Source organism: Zophobas morio, unplaced genomic scaffold, assembly GCF_036711695.1.
Source record: "Zophobas morio isolate AGI-343-1 ecotype UQ-CSIRO unplaced genomic scaffold, CSIRO_AGI_Zmor_V1 ptg000038l, whole genome shotgun sequence".
Taxonomy (NCBI): domain Eukaryota; kingdom Metazoa; phylum Arthropoda; class Insecta; order Coleoptera; family Tenebrionidae; genus Zophobas; species Zophobas morio.
The window spans coordinates 2,738,564-2,755,497 of NW_026972143.1; the positions used below are offsets into that span (position 1 = coordinate 2,738,564).

Sequence of the window (16,934 nt, forward strand, 5' to 3'; positions counted from 1 at the left end):
ACTTCCCTCGCCCCTGAAATAAATACAATAAATCATACTTTTTCCGGTGTCCTGGCGGCACAATCCGACACTGAATAAAATAGATCGGCTGATTCATTAATTTTGAGTCACCTTTTCTGTGTACATAATTACAAAAACAATGAAAGCATTAAAAAACCACAACTATGGAGTCATAATATTTCCCTTATCTAAGTATATTTTAAATGCGCATGGATTTGCGTCAAAAAATATAACCCAATGAGTCACCACTTAAATTCCTCATATTTCACTAAAGTGCAAAATGTTATCACACAATTTTGATTTTTTTACAAAAATCGTGATATACTGGGTAGGAATCTTAATTTCAAAAATTTAAAACATACATATTTATAATGTACAATTTTGAGGTGACGTCAACACATTATTGGCGGGGAGGATTACACAAAATTACACAGTCTGATGGCCACCTTCTTGAATTTACTCAATACAACGTATACACCGGTCACTGCTTACGTAGATCTTCTAGCTACGAGTTAAATCGAAAATTCGATTGAAAGTAAAATCAGTACAACAGATTAAATGTTACACGTGAGAAATGCAATTAATAAGTGTATTCTTTACTGTTAATGTTAATGTTAATATAACATAATTCTCACTAAACTTTAGACCTCAATAAGCGCACTTTCTTTGGAAAAAACACTTTTTCTCCCACCATGTCCATTATGGAATGAATAACTCTGCGCATTGTTATTGTTGCATCCACCTATAACCTAATTTTAGTTACATTGGTAAAGTCAAACACTCATACTTGCCATTAATATCGTCCATAACTTCTCTAACGCTAACTAGATTGCACTGACGTGACGAACCATTACACCCATTAACGTGTAATCTTTTTTTCTCTCTATCTACAAAATAGTCAAATTTATTAAACCACTTGAAACTTTTCTACTTACCTAGGTCTTTACAAGCGATGATGTATATAAAAGAAATAATAACCATATAGACGAATGCACTTAGAAGATACAACTTAAAAAGCATAGAATAAGTGTAATTTGCAAATAAAGTACCCCGATCAAACTTACCTTTAGACGGATATTCATAATGGCACAATGCATATGTCTGACTTAATAATATTCCATGCGACGACTTTTGTTGTTTGAAATTATTTTTTATCACTATTTTTGTTTTAATAGCTGCATTAAAACAGAAAATACGTTCGCATGTGTTACATATATATGAGGTCAGCTGATAAAAAATGTAAGGATTAGCATACATAAAATATTCCTGTTATGTGTTGACCCACAAAAACTAGTTAGAAAAGTAAATAGTAATAATTAATTACAAAATTAATTAATTGAACTGATAAGCAACGTGCAAAAACACGATAAGTGCCAGTCATGTATCACTTGGTTGCCGTCGTGTCTTCGATTAACGTCTTTGATAATGGTGAATTTTTCTAATTCAGAGCGTCTCGACAACTCACGATGGTGGCCGTGATAAGACTGAACGAATACTGCAAGCTGAGGAACAAATTTTGGAACGCGTCGAAGAAGAGCCCGACATCACTTAGTTGCTGGAAATCAACAAGGAAAATTCTGTCGAAATAATCTTTAACCAATTTTTTTTTATATACAATGAGTTAAAGACATAATTACACTGGAGGATCTTGCGTCTTGTCTCATCAAATTACATATTATTATTATTATTATTGTTGGAATCACGCTGTATATTTTCCAAAATGGCGGCCTTCACACCTAAACACCTACGAAACCGCAACTCCGCCACCGGCCGTCTTTGTAGTCCTCCGCGGCCGAATCCCAACCGGGACCACCAACACGTAGCCCCTCGACCAAAAATTTCATTATCGCAGTAACCCTTGCAAACAAACGCGCCAGCCAGCGAAACAAAGGCCCGCAGCCGACTACGCCGCATCGTGATTCCGTTCCATTTCCGAGCCGTAGCCGAGCGCCTCACGTGACTTCAATATAAATAACTTTCTAAATAACTTGTACAGTTTCGCACGTCACGCGTCTACGTTATTACGCTCGGCTCCGACTCACGGCTTGCTTGATCTTGCCTTGCATCTATCGCGTCGAAGTGCCCTTTTCCCCCCTCCCTGCGCGGCCTGGGTGGGCCGACATTAGCGTAGACGATGGGGGAGATCGGGGTTCGGGAGAGCTAATTCCGGGAGAATGACGTTTCTGGAAACGGAAACAAATGGACGTGTTCGCTTTGCTGACGAGGAGCGAAAACTTGTTTACGTTATCAGAGGCGGCTCAAGGTCGTTGGGTTTGAACGTGGCGCGGTGCTGGAATTCGAAGCGGGTTGATGACGAAAAGGGGCTGCGATTGGTGATTGGCGGCCACGTGACGAGTCGAAATGCGCGAAAATGTTAAAATCTTGTAGTGTTTAATTAGGTCATTAAGTTAAGTACTGAGTAAACCGATCACGGGATTAAAGTCAACCAACCAAATTGTGCGATTTGGGGGTTAATTGCAGATTAGATTTTAATCTAAATTAAATATTTGAGTTAATAGTTAAACCGGCACTGTACCGTATAATTATAATTAACGGGGTAGAAAGACACTCAGAATACTGCTGGGAAATTTAATTCATGTCTACAAAACTTTATATTGTTTTAATCTATTATTAATATTATTATTCTCAGCATGTTAAAAACCTGTTTCTAATTAAAAAAAAAAGGAAATTTGTCAATTTTTTTCTAAGTTCAAGTTCTTTTGATGCAATTTTTATATTTTACAAAACATATGTGTTTACAGGTTTATGTTAAGTATTTATTAAAAAAGGAGAAGAGAAAATTGATACAAAGACTATTTGATTAATGTATGTAAAAAGGTGCTATAATAAAGAAATGTCAACTCCACCATATTTAAAGATGGAGAAATTTTATATATTATCCATTCACGATCTCTATATAGTAAAGTAAGCTTTGATATTTTTTCTTTAGTCTGTCAGTAGTCTGATTGACATTTACTTTGAGCTGGATTGCCACTTTTCTATTTCATCTATTAGATCAGAATTATTAGACGCAATTTTTTAATCAAGCAAATAAATGTTTTCATTTTATCAACATAGATAATTTGTCATTGTGACAGATTCACAGATCATTGCGACATTATTTAAAAAGAAAATGCCTAAAATAGTTTTACTGCAACAAAAAATTGCAATAAAAAGATGTTTTTTGCAGTTCCCAAAAGACAGGCCCGATCTTTCTTTCGAAGAAGTAACTATGAGGGTCTCGAACATATTTTCTGTAATGTAAAAATACGCTGCAAAATATTTTTTAATTTTTTTTCTCATAGGTGGGAACATCAACTGAGGCGAAAATTTTATCAACAGGGGACCAAAATTTAAAAACATCACTATCTGGCAAGCGAAAACAAACGGATTTTGGCAACTTAATGAATAAAACGAATATTTCACTGTAGATACTCTTTTGGCATATTCTAGGGAACAGTTGGAATTTAAAGGGGGGCGACCCACATTATACAAAATTCTTAAGTCAATGGGTTAGAAACACAGGGAAGTAAATGGTCGCAAAATTCTATGTGAACAAGAACATGTGGTTGCAGCCAAAATTACTTTTTTGAGAACATATTTACAGTTTCTAAATTCTTGTGAAAATTTGACTTTCATGTATTTGGATGGAACATGGATCTATCAAAATGGTTCGTCCATTCGTCGCTGGGTGCACGTTACTGATCTAAAGAGCAATCCCACCAAAATTAAAAGTGAAGGATCAAGGTTTACTATTCTCCAGGCGGATTGTTCAACGGGGTTCTTGGATGGTTGTAACAATTTTTTACATTCAAGAAATAACGATAGAGACTATCATAAAACGATGGACGGGACAATTTTTCAAAATGGGTGGTTAATCAGCTCATTCCTGCTTTGGCAAAGTTGAACCAAAAATGTGTGGTGGTTTTAGACAATGCACCGTATCATTCGGTTCAGTTGGGTAAACCACCCACTTTTTCTAGTAAAAAATGTGAAATGCAGGAATGGCTCTTTAAACATAGTGTTGAATTTGACTAAAAGTTTTCGAAGAAACAGTTGTGGGATTTAATTAAACCCTTCAGAAACAATAGAAAAAAAAGATATTTGGTAGACGAGACATTAAGAGAAAGTGGGCATGAAGTTCTTAGATTACCTCCGTACCATTGTCAATATAATCCAATTGAAATGGCGTGGGGATTTTGTAAGAACTATTACAACAAGCATATAAATTCTCAACCTTCATTAAAAAATAGGGTGGAGAATTTATGGCTTGAGGCGCTTTCTAAATGTACTCCAAGCATGTGGCAAAATTTTTGTAAACATTGTGAAAAGCTTATTTTGGCAGATTGGGAAAAAATATGGGAAATCTTTCGTACGAATCTATACCTCCTTTCATTATTTCGCTAGGTGAATCTGATTCAGAATCTGATTTGAAAATGACGGTGATGATACAGATTTTCATAGGGAAATAATAGAAATGGAGTGAATTGTAGCCTGTCGGGGGGTGATATTTTTACCCATCTTTCGTTCTAAATTTACCAAGGTAGTATGTGAAACACTACCTGACGTACAACAAAATAAGTATAATTTTAGTTAGATCAGCCATATTGTTACTTTGCACCAAATTTTAAGCATTTTCATTTTTTTTTGTAACTCTTCATGGACCTGGAGAAGGCGTATAGGGTAAATGTGTACAAGAGTACGCACTTAGTGTAAAACTGTCAACAACTTTTTAATTTTTTTGGATAGACAAATTTTATGATATGGGTTCGTTATATACATGTTTAGAGATCAGATATATTTAATTGTACGCCCCAACACCACTATATTTTAAGAGTAATTTCAATTTTTGTCAAGATGTGTAAATGCGCACTCTTAGACAGTTCATTGCACAAGAGTGCGCATTTGAACGCTTATGAGTACGCATTACATTTTATGAAAAAATATTTGTTTCTAAGGTGAAAATAAATGGGAATAAGTGACTACAGACTACACATAAAACGGGAGACCTATTTCTTCGTACTCTAGGGGTCTTGAAAAGACGAGAAAACGTAAAAATAGAGAGTCGGTCGACGGACTCGATTACAACACGCTCAGGAAGTAAAAATAAAAAAAAAATCACCATAACCACCACCCCACAACTTGAGAAGCAGTACAAAGTAGTAGAGTTAAATAATTCATTACCGTATGATATGTATCTCCAAGACTATTAGACTACATATTGCAAGCAATGCGCACGCTTATACAATACCTCGCTGCGCACTCTTGTACATTTGTACATAAGCTAATGTTTTCAAAGTTAAAAGCTTTTGATGGACAGAAAGTGTAAAACTGTTAGTGTATAACGACACTTTAAAAGTTACAACTAATGAAAATTATTACTGTAAAATAAAAGAAGTGGTACGTACCTTACAAAAAACTAAAACTATGAGCGGTAAAAATTACATCCACACAACGTGTGAACATAAAATCGTCAGTACGACCAAACTATAAACTATATTCAGGTCACTTTTACACCTTTATCTCAGGTTTAACATTAAATTCTGAATGGTATAACTTCATCTTACCCAGATGGCACTAATAAGCAGAAATCATCAGTGCGTACTCTTATACATATGCGCACTCTTGTACACATTTACCCTAGTAACGTTCTTATTAATAAGCGCTTGGAAGTACTTAGTAAATGCAAATCAAGAGCAGTTACGTAAGCATTAGTAATAGCTATATAGATATACTATCCTCAAACATATTTGGCGTTTATGGCTTCACACCAATTTGACTCCCGTTATAATTCAATAGGCCGTCACAACCGGATGTCTTAAACCCGGTCACCGATACCTACCTGAAAAGACCTTTTCGACGTGCCAGGGACGGTCGAGACCCGAAGGACCGGACTCAGAGTAATTTTGTTTGTTAAAATTTTCAAATTTCAAAATTTCCTTACAGAACATGATTTATACTTTGAAGAAAATTACACAAAGACACAATTATTAGAAGTGTCACACAGTCGAAAATTTGAGAAACAATATAAAATAGATGCTATGGCGCGAGATCGTGGATTTAGGGTGATTAGACTTCCGCCGTACCATTGTATATTTAACCCCATCGAACTAATCTGGTCGCAAATGAAAAATAATATAAGAAGGAATAATACGGCACCAAAATTTAGTAGTGCAACAATTGACATAATTAGGGAAGAAGCTTCCAAAATAACTGCCGAAATGTGGGCCAATTGTGTACGACATTCCACAAAAGAAGAAGACCAGTACAGGGCACGGTTGATAACACCGTTAATTATTAATTTAGAAGAGTCGAGTGATGATGACAGTGACTATTTCGATCAATAAATAAGCAGTAGTACTTAATAAGTAAATAGTTGTGCTGTAATAAAAAATGATTGAGTACAAAGTTACTTTGTTTTTACTTAAAATATAAAACTCGAAAGGCGCAGTTGTCGGTAAATGCAAAACTCAGTCCTGCCCTGTGCTTTTACCAGAAAAGGTCTTTTCAGGTAGGTATCGGTGAGCGGGTTTAAGACATCCGGTTGTGACGGCCTATTGAATTATAATGGGAGTCAAATTGGTGTGAAGTCATAAACGCCAAATATGTTTGAGGATAGTATAAATCATTCAATTTAAGGCCGGAAAAATGTTTCAAAAGAGCTAAACCCATCAAAGCACTAGAGCAAAGTTGTTGTCTTTTACCAACCCTTTTAGTAATCTTAGAAAAGTGAAAAAAGAAGTTGGAAGATATGGAAATAGGCTGTTCACAAAGGTCGAAATTTCCATTTCTAAGAAGAGTGGGCGAGCAGAACGAACTGATGATTGAGAATTAAAGATGAGATGCTAAATGTGGCATGCGACAATAGTCGTATGTAGAACCCCCATTCATATAAAAACAATGTTTAAGTGAAATTTAAGTGTTTGTTCCTTACATATGAAATAAACACTTACAAAAAGTCGAATAACTGTTTTAAATAGCGTAAAGTTTTATGCTTTCTAAGAAATGGATACCGTTAACTTGGTCATTGCTACTGAAAACTGAAAGTATCGGCAACAATGTTTATATTTCTGGAATATTTTTTAACCTTTAATTCAATAAAACATAACCTAATGAAAAAAGTTCAGGGAATTTTTATTCTTCTGCATCCAATACCAACAAACTCACTAGATTTTCATGGCCAACCCTACTATATAAAGATCGTGAACGAATAATAGGGACACTAGTTTTCTCGATTTGGTGACAGTGACGCTTCTTGTTCAAAAAATAGCCACAACTGAAACACTCGCGCTGAAAAAGATTTCATACCAAATATTTAAAGAAAAGGTTCCAAATTTTGTTAAAATTATCCAGTTATTCTCAGAATTCTGCTGTTGAATAATAAATCGCTATTCTATTAAATTAAATTAATACCGGTCTTCACAAACCTATACCAACTCATTAATGTCTTTATCATAATTATACTTTGTGCTATTATTCTAATCACTCATTGTTAGGGTTCGTAATTGTTTCAGCATGAGGACCCACTTTAACAGGCCATAAAACCGGCACAGAATATGCAAGATTATAGGTACACTATCTTTGTTTATTTTGGAATAATACTGTGAAATTAACCTGTCATAAATTCTAAACATAGGATAAAGTACTGCGGTTTAAATTCGTTTCCTGTGACGCTATTCATGTTTTGATTTCTTTTTTTTTAGAGATAAGTTGGAAAAGCCTGGGTGGCGTCGAGTAATGAAGTAAAACAAAAATAATTTACCATATACCTAGTTACTTAGTAGATTTGTTTGACTAACGGGTGATATTTTTTTTGTGATCTACGAGTATAAAGAGCGGACTTTAGGCTAAAAAAGTCAAAACAGGCGATATAAACGCGGGATTTAGGCGCGAAAATGGCAAAAACGGAGCTTTAGGCAAGTTTTAGGAAAAATAGATTATTTTATTATGTTACATAATCAGCGATCCTAATCTTCATTAAAATTTGCATAACTAATTAGGTACAGGTATTTCTAAACTAGCTGACCCCGTGAACTTCGTTTCACCTACAATTTAATTTTAAATCTACAAAACCGAATGCTTTGAAATCTTGCAGATGTTTTAAACATGTGATAAGCGTAATAAATTTGTATTCAAAATATATTTACTTATCCCCTCCAAAAAATTGATGACGTCGGCCCAAAATTTTGCCAAATGAATGCTGTCTAAAATGTCCAAAATAGGATGAGACTTTACGTGATTTATCTCTTGACTCATCACTGAGTCAATTTATTTTATTGATTGAATCAAGAATTGCAAAACTGAATTTTGAAATATTGCGGATGTTTTGAAGTTACTGTTTGACATGGTAGGTTTTTAATCAAAATATATCTGTTTATCAAGCTCAAAAACTTGATGACACGTCATCTCAAGATTTTGCCGAATAAATCCTATCTAAAATGTGCAAAATATCATCAGTATATTTTCGTAATTTATCATTGCATTCATATTTTTTAGATTTGCTTTTACAGTGACTCAAAAAAATATATGGATCAGTCAATTTATCTGTGTAGTAACACAGAGAGAGTAGACGTGTTTTCTATAAGCTGCTGTATTATTTTATTCAACTGTAAAGTTATTTGTTATCTCGCTTTTATTGTTACTGTTATTTGTTTTATCAACTAGTGGTGATAATGTCTTCAAAGTGCCAAGTTTGTAAAAGAGTCTGTAAAGATGGGCTAACGTGTGATATCTGCGGGCAGAGCTTTCATCCCAGTTGTGCCGATGTCTCACCACAAGAGGCAGAATGCCTGAAATCTTCAAGCAGGAAAGTCCGCTATTTTTGCGAAAAATGTAATATTGTAGACGTTGTTTCGAACCTGCAGCAGGAAATCAGTGAGTTAAAAAAGCAAATCACCGAATTGAAAAACTCAGCTGGAGGACGCTCCGATGATAATACCGCGCTCATTAATGCTGATAAGCAGTCAAATGATGAAGATCTAATCAATGAAATATTCGATCGTCAACAAAGAGCCAACAACCTTATTATTTACAACCTTCCGGAATCCAATGTTAATGATGGTAATGAAGAAATTAGCGACACAGAAAAACTTCTATCTTTAGTCGGAAATCACATAATCAATGAGACTTCAATATCTAAGTGTGTTCGTTTGGGGAAAGATGCCAGTAAAATAAGACCTTTACTGTTAAGACTCAGAACTCCTGACGACATATTTAAGGTACTCAAAATGTATCGGACGCGTAATAATGTATATATTAATAGAGACCTTACAGTGCGCCAAAGAAATTTTGCTTTTAACATCAGGAAAGAATTTAAGAACCGAAAAGAAGCTGGAGAATTAGATATAAAAATAAAGTACACAAACGGTATTCCTAAAATTATTAAAATAAACGAGGCGAGAAAAAAATAAATTTTATCCAACGGTTAAATCATATTTTCAAATTTAATGCAGTATACCAGAACGTACGCGGGCTGAATAGCAAAACTAATGAATTTTACGTAAATGTTCTTAGCATCGATCCTGATTTTATATTTCTTACTGAGACATGGCTTGATGACAATGTATCTTCTAGTGAGTACTTTACAGATAAGTACAATGTATATAGATCGTCTAATGGGCGAAAAGGTCGTGGTACATTGATTGCAGTAAATCACAAATATGCTGTAGACACAATAATGTGTGAATCTCCGTACCCTGAAATTGATTTATTGATAGTTAAAGTAATAATATGTGGAATTCATATCTTGATCATTAATCTCTACTTTCCACCTTCAACAAGAGCGGATTTGTATGAAGAGATATTCGAATTTTTAGAAACATCCTACATCTTGACTAACAATTGCATTATCATTGGAGATTTTCATATTCCAGAATTTCAGGCTTGCCTTGATAGAAATCAACAACTTACAACTATTTTCACTAGTTTTATGTCCATTCTAAACTATTTCAATCTGAAACAAAGCAACCGCATACTAAATAATAACTCAAGAATTCTGGATCTTGTTCTTTGCTCTGAGAATATTACATGTTTGGTTTCTCGAAATAATTTACCTCTTGTTAAAGAAGACAGCCATCATCCATCTATAAATATGTTATTGTCATTTTCTCTTAACTTTTTTGAGAGTGTAGTGCCTGAAACCAGTACTCCGACATATAATTTCAGAAGAGGTGACTTACCAAATTTGTATCAAGCAATTAATAATTGGAACTGGAATGACGTCCTTCTTCTTCAAAGCACCGAGCAGGTATGCAGGGGTATAAATGATACTGTTCTTCAACTATTTGATATTTATGTTCCGAAAAGCCAAAAATCAAACAAGAAATACCCTATTTGGTTTACACCAGAGATTATCAGTTTGTTAATTAAAAAACAACACCATTGGAAACTATTTAAAAAATGCGGTCTGTTGCATCATAAAGATACAACAAAGAAACTGAGTAGCGAGTTACGGTCGTTAATACGACGTGAATTGTTACACGTTCTCAGATTGATATGAAAACAAATCCATCAAAATTTTGGGCATATGGGCATATGTCAATTCTAAAAAGCTAACATCAAGAATCCCAGGGCAAATGAAGCTCCACGACAACGTTTTATCGGACCCACAGTCTATTGTCGATGGTTTTGCACAACACTTTTCTAGCGTTTTCTGTGATTCTTCTACAGCTCCTCTATCAGGTGATTCCAAATGCTGTGATATGTCCAATTGCGATCATTCTGTCTGTGATATGTGTAACTGTGATATGTTGATATGTGACAAAATTCTTGGTTGTGATTTTAATATACCAGTGCTACACAAATTTCATATCACGGAAAATGACATTATTGAAGCTAGTCGGAAGATAAGACCTAACTTAACGATGGGTACTGACAACATTCCTGCTTTCTTTGTTCGTGACTATATTTCATGTTTAGCAAAACCTTTGTGTTATTTATTCAATTTAATTGTTGAGTCGGCGGTTTTTCCATCTGTTTGGAAGACAGCGAAGGTCTGCCCAATATTTAAATCAGGATCAAATAAAGATGTTACTAATTACAGACCGATAGCTATCATACCTAATTTCGCAAAACTGTTTGAGACCATATTATCTAAGATTATTTATAGTCATGTTATACATCAAATATCCGACTTTCAACATGGATTTGTTCAAGGTAAATCAACCAGTACTAATCTTTGTGAGTTTATACATTTTGTTTCATCCTCTTTAGACCTAAGATTGCAAATTGATACTGTTTATACAGATTTGTCAAAAGCATTTGATAAGGTAAATCACAGGATTATGTTACACAAATTAAAATCTTTTGGCTTATGTAATAATTTAGTGTCTTTGGTTAGATCTATACTTGCTGATCAAAAACAGTTTGTAGAATATAGTGGTCACAAATCTTTTGTTTACGATTGTCCATCCGGAGTGGTGCAAGGCTCAAATTTAGGTCCCCTATTATTTGTCATATTTATAAACGATATTGTTAAAAGTGTAAGTCCCGACTGTAAAATCTTATTATACGCAGATGATCTTAAAATCGTCAAAGTCGTGGATAACATAAAAGATTGTCTAATTTTACAACGTAACATAGATAGTGTTGTCGATTGGTGTAATGTTAATAGGTTGTTTATGAACAGAGACAAATGCCGAATTATGACTTATAGCCGCAAGAATTGTAATATTTCTTTTGATTATAATATGCTAAATGGTTCTTTAAAAAGATGTACGGAGTTTAAAGATTTAGGTCTCATAATGGATACAACTTTGTCTTTTGTATGTACATTATATGTATTATTAATAAGGCCATGCGTACGTTGGGTTTTATTGTAAGAAATTCTCGTGAATTTAGTAATATTAACTGCATTATGCAACTCTATAACTCATATGCAAGATCCATCTTAGAATACAACTCACTTGTCTGGAGTCCTTATTATATTGTCCACATAACATCTTTAGAACGAGTACAACGAAAGTTTTCTAAATATCTTTATTTTAAGAAATATGGTACATATCCAACACTACATTATCCTCATGATACCTATACTTTTGCGGCAATTAAACTTAGTACCACTATCTGCAAGTAGAGACTATTATTTACTTATGTTTTTATTCAAAATTTTTCGTAATATCATACAAGATAGCGCTTTACTAGAATACATAGGTACATATATTAGTGCCCAGATCAAATAGTGTAAGACAACCTATGCTTTTCCATTGTAATATAGTTAAATCAAATCAACATTTTTACTCTCCATTAGTTCACATGCAACGGTTATATAATAAGTATAGACAGTCTCTGGATTTGTTCGGTATGATATTGCATCAATTCTCTGATAAATGTAAATTTTTGTTCTTTAATTTTTAGTTTGTTGATCCGTTGTAAGATTTTATTTCTTTATTCATTTTAATGTTTATGTCTACAGTATCTGTACTATATTACTATTTATGTGATTATGTAGCTAGAAACACATGTACTATTTTTTCCTAGATGGGCTTCTGCCCGTTGGATAATAAATTACTAATTATTATTACTAATTATTACTAATTATTATTAATTTATTTTAGTGAATATCTTAAGAGTTGCAGAAATGAATACTTTGAGATCTTGCAGACGTTTTAAAGTTATTGTAAGCATGGTAAATTGTTAAGAATATTTATTTATTCCTCCCAAAAAATTGATGGAATGGCTCACTCGATTTTCGCAGATAATTTTGGGAATACAATACAGTTATTTTTAGTATTACACTGCACCAATCCAAGGTGGTATACGGGTTGATCGTAAATGTTGATTAGGTCATCACAAAATTGTGTGAAGAAAAGACTCAACTCGAAAATGCTGAATATGTTTCATTATACTTTTGGTGCGAAGGAAGTTCTGTCGAAACAACGTTCGATCAATTTTTTGACAATGGTTGATATAAATAAAACTCAGTAGATGCTCATACTCGAAATACGAAGTAAGTATCTACTCGAATATCAAATCAAAATATTTCTAATTTTTCTAGATGATGCTAATACTTCAGTAGGTAACTGTTGATGCTTAAGTAGCATCTCGATACAACAAAAAAGGAAAACAGTGACAGTGTTCAACCATTAACGCAAAAATCGAGTCACCAAAATTTAAGTTAGTATGGGGTAGACACCTTGAGATGGGAATCTCTATGGCCAGTATTAGAAAAAACGCATTGCACAATTTATGCATAAATAAAAGTTAATAATTTGAAAAGTTTTCGATATTCCCGCTCCTAATGTGTTTTTCAAACTGAATACACCTTTTGACGACGTTCCACGTTCATGAAAGTCGCCATGTTTAGTTAAAATTCACTCTTACAACGATCCTACTCATTCTAAGCTGATTTACAGACAGCTCAGTTATTTGCCACGCCGATGCTCATTTTTAGATTAAATGCTCACAAAACGCGTAGATGTTCAATTTGTATCCGGGGAGATACAATGTTTCCAAGTAGGTACTCATTACATAGAGTAGATGCTCAGGTACATAAGAGTAATAATGAAGTAGGTATTTCGTTCTTCGAATATAAGTATCTGCTCAGTTTTATTCATATCATCCAATGTCTCGCTTCAATGTTTGATTATGTTGATTATGAGCACAACGCTGATCAACTTTCGTATCCAAATTACCCATGAAATAAATCATTACGGTTTACACCTGAGGTAGTTCGTCGCACATTTGATTGACTTCGTGGACCTATGTCAGCTTGTCGTCTTCTCGGCATTGTAATGAACTTCATAAAACGACACAGAATTATTTTCACAGTCAATCAAATCTGTAAATTTTGTCTTGAGAATTTTGAAATATTGAAAACATCAAATTAAATCCTCGAATAACGGTAAAGTTTGAGGTTTTGTCGAAACCAACAAAGTGAATATAGGTAAATAGAATGGCAGATCAAAATTAATGAGAAACTTTCGCAATGCGTAACTAAATTCACTTTAACCAAGACTTTTCTTAAAATAAACGACCTATTTTTACGAAAAAATAAAGAACGATTTGAAATGTAATATACTTTTCACAATCGCACGGAAGAAATAGTTTTGTATGACACGTCAGTTAGACGACAGGTCCGTCAGGAACGCCAACTATTGAAATTAATTCGAAGTGGCGATTCCCATACAAAATTTTTAGAATTTTTTGTTTTTTTAGCTGTCTTATTTTTTGTAAATTTTATTATATACAAACCTTGTCCTGACAATAAGGAACACTTGAAAAAAAGAATCATCCAATTTGGTGCAGTCGTTCTGAAGTTATGCGCGTTTTTATTTAACATCAAACAATTTCACTAGCGCAGAATGAAAACTAAAACCCGCAATTGAGTTGCTGCACACTGTCGGAACAGGACCCGATTCCAACTGAATACCGCGACTAAGCTCACGGTTTCCGTGGCAACAAAACATCTACATCAGCCATGATTTGGTCTCCATCTCCGCTTTTCTATTTGAAAAACGTCTTTGTTTTTCGTCCATTCCCTTAACACGTCCTTTAAAAACTATTTGACTATAGGCATTTTTAAAAATGACACAAAATACTAAATGATAAACAATTTTTAAAATACTTTTACCCATTTTACAACTAAAATGAAAAGCGGAGCCTAGAATCCGCTCTTTCGTTTCATTTCATCTGACCGTCGTAATCAGTAATCCGCAATCAAACCCTACAACTTTAATCAACATTAAAATCAGCAAACATTTCCTCAGAGGTTAATTCATTATCAATAAAAACCCCACCGCCATTGTTCTGCCAACACACTAATTGAAAACATCTCAATATCGCACCCACCATCAATCAAGCGCCGCCAGCTGCGACCCGAGCCGACTCCAACCATGTCCCATTTGGTACCCATCAGCCATAAAAAAGCCACCTCCTTTAACCTGGCGACATCTACCGGAAACACCAAACCCAACCCAACTACTTCAATGGAAAAAACCCTCACATTCATCGATAACGATTGCGTCACACTGCGCCATCTTGAAAAAAAAACACAACAACAATGTAAATTCAAACTAGGACATTAACACGAAATTCAAAAATCGTTCAAAAACAAACCCGAAAAATCGATACAATCGATATTTGCAGTTCAGTTACTAAGTACACGCTAAAGCAATTATCTTAATTGAACACGCATCTAATTGGAGTCGTCGTGGCTAAAACCCCCGCATTAATTCCACAGCCTGCTACACAAAATGACGCAGAGAGAATTTACAAACATATTACTGATAATACACCGGGGCAAAATGCAGCCGCTCGGACAAGTAGTCGGCGCAGACCGGACTGCCAAGAAACCCGAGTTACAAGTTTCGAATGTCTCCCCTAGCTAAAAACGGGAATAGGCATCTTTGGCATTCTGTGTAGTCACCTAGTTTGCAATTTCCACCCATTTCGTGCACCCAAATTGCCAAAAAACTAGAAAGCATCGCCCGAGATAATTACATGTGTAGTTCAACATTCACCTGGTCGGCTACGGAAACAACCGACTGACGATCGATACGATAAGGATAGCGCGCACGCGCGCTATAATGCTGACAGGGTCACAGCAGGCCATGGAAAGCAAGGCACGCTGCGATTGTCGGTCGGAATATTGGAATAAAGAATTGTTGAATGTGCGAAAAGAGGTAGAGGAGAGAAGAGAAGAGCTGGGCGCCTGGTTCGAGCGAGGCCTGCTACGATTAGACACAGACCGACACACCTAAAAAATATCGCAAATTTTGGACACTACATTTATCAATTAGTTTTTTTTTGTGATAATAAGTTGTTGGTAAGTGCGAGGAAGTGGCTGGAGGAAGTTTAATAATGGCGACTTTGAGCCAATAAAAGTTTTTATCTGGTGTTGGGGCACTTCCGGTGTGTGTGCAGGTGGTGTTTAAATCACGCTGCATGATTTGCATAAATAATTGTATTGTTGATGGTTTTTTTGCTGTCGGGGTGTTGGTATTCGTGGAAATGGGGGTTGTTGTTGGAGGACGTTTCGCGATTTGTTTGCGGAAGTGTTGTATGGGTTGGATGTGAGCAGGGCAGCAGGAGGGAGGTGTAATTATGAAGATGAATGAGTGTGTAATGTTGATTGATGAGTTGCGAAGTTGTTAGAAAAATTGGAGAAAAAGTTGCAAAGTCATTATAGCGAAACGGGTTTTTTGGTTGAAAATACTAGTCGGTTTAGCTGATAAATTATGGACGGTTTTTTTAAGGTTGTCGACACTGTTTCTCGACTGGGTAGGTTACTTTTGCCGATGCCATTTCCATGATAATTGGGATCGCAGTTCTCTTTGTTAAAAGTTTCAGTGTTTATAAAGTAGATTTAAATTTTACGTCGACTTATTTGCTTGTTGTTGCCTCTTGGAGAAATTTACATTAAAAACGTTCTTTTCAGGATTTAATTTGCACTCAAAAATGGCAGGAAGCGTTTATGATTGAGTGGTATTTTCGAAATGTACAGATTCCAGCGGCTTGGAAAAATTTCCGAACAATATCGTCAGTTATCCGTTCACGATCTTTATATAGTAGGGTAGGCCATGAAAATCTAGTGAGTTTGTTGGTATTCGATGCAGAAGAATAAAAATTCCCTGAACTTGTTTCGTTAGGTTATGTTGTATTAAATTAAAGGTTAAAAAATATGCCAGAAATATAAACATTGTTGCCGATACTTTCAGTTTTCAGTAGCAATGACCAAGTTAGCGATATCCATTTCTTAGAAAGCATAAAACTTTACGTTATTTAAAACAGTTATTCGACTTTTTGTAAGTGTTTATTTCATATGTAAGGAGCAAACACTAAAATTTCACTTAAACATTGTTTTTATATGAATGGGGGTTCTACATACGACTATTGTCGCATGCCACATTTAGCATCTCATCTTTAATTCTCAATCATCAGTCCGTTCTGCTCACCCACTCTTCTTAGAAGTGAAAATTTCGACCTTTGTGAACAGC

At 34.8% G+C, this 16,934-nt stretch overlaps 1 protein-coding gene across 2 annotated transcripts; it reads right to left on the reverse strand.

The window, feature by feature from the left end:
• Nucleotides 1-419: 419 nt before the first annotated feature.
• On the reverse strand, nt 420-1,891 carry LOC135140135 (uncharacterized). 2 transcript variants are annotated; one of them, XM_064070552.1, is made up of 5 exons: nt 1,638-1,891; nt 1,065-1,577; nt 936-1,008; nt 792-887; nt 423-742 (listed from the first exon to the last, which is right to left on the reverse strand). In XM_064070552.1, exons 2-5 carry the CDS (start codon nt 1,095-1,097, stop codon nt 642-644), a joined length of 303 nt encoding a protein of 100 aa, XP_063926622.1. In that variant the 5' UTR covers nt 1,098-1,577; nt 1,638-1,891; the 3' UTR covers nt 423-641. The 2 variants fall into 2 exon arrangements, with proteins under 2 accessions (XP_063926623.1, XP_063926622.1); XM_064070553.1 differs by having other exon boundaries at nt 420-742; nt 948-1,008; nt 1,065-1,891.
• Nucleotides 1,892-16,934: the final 15,043 nt, after the last annotated feature.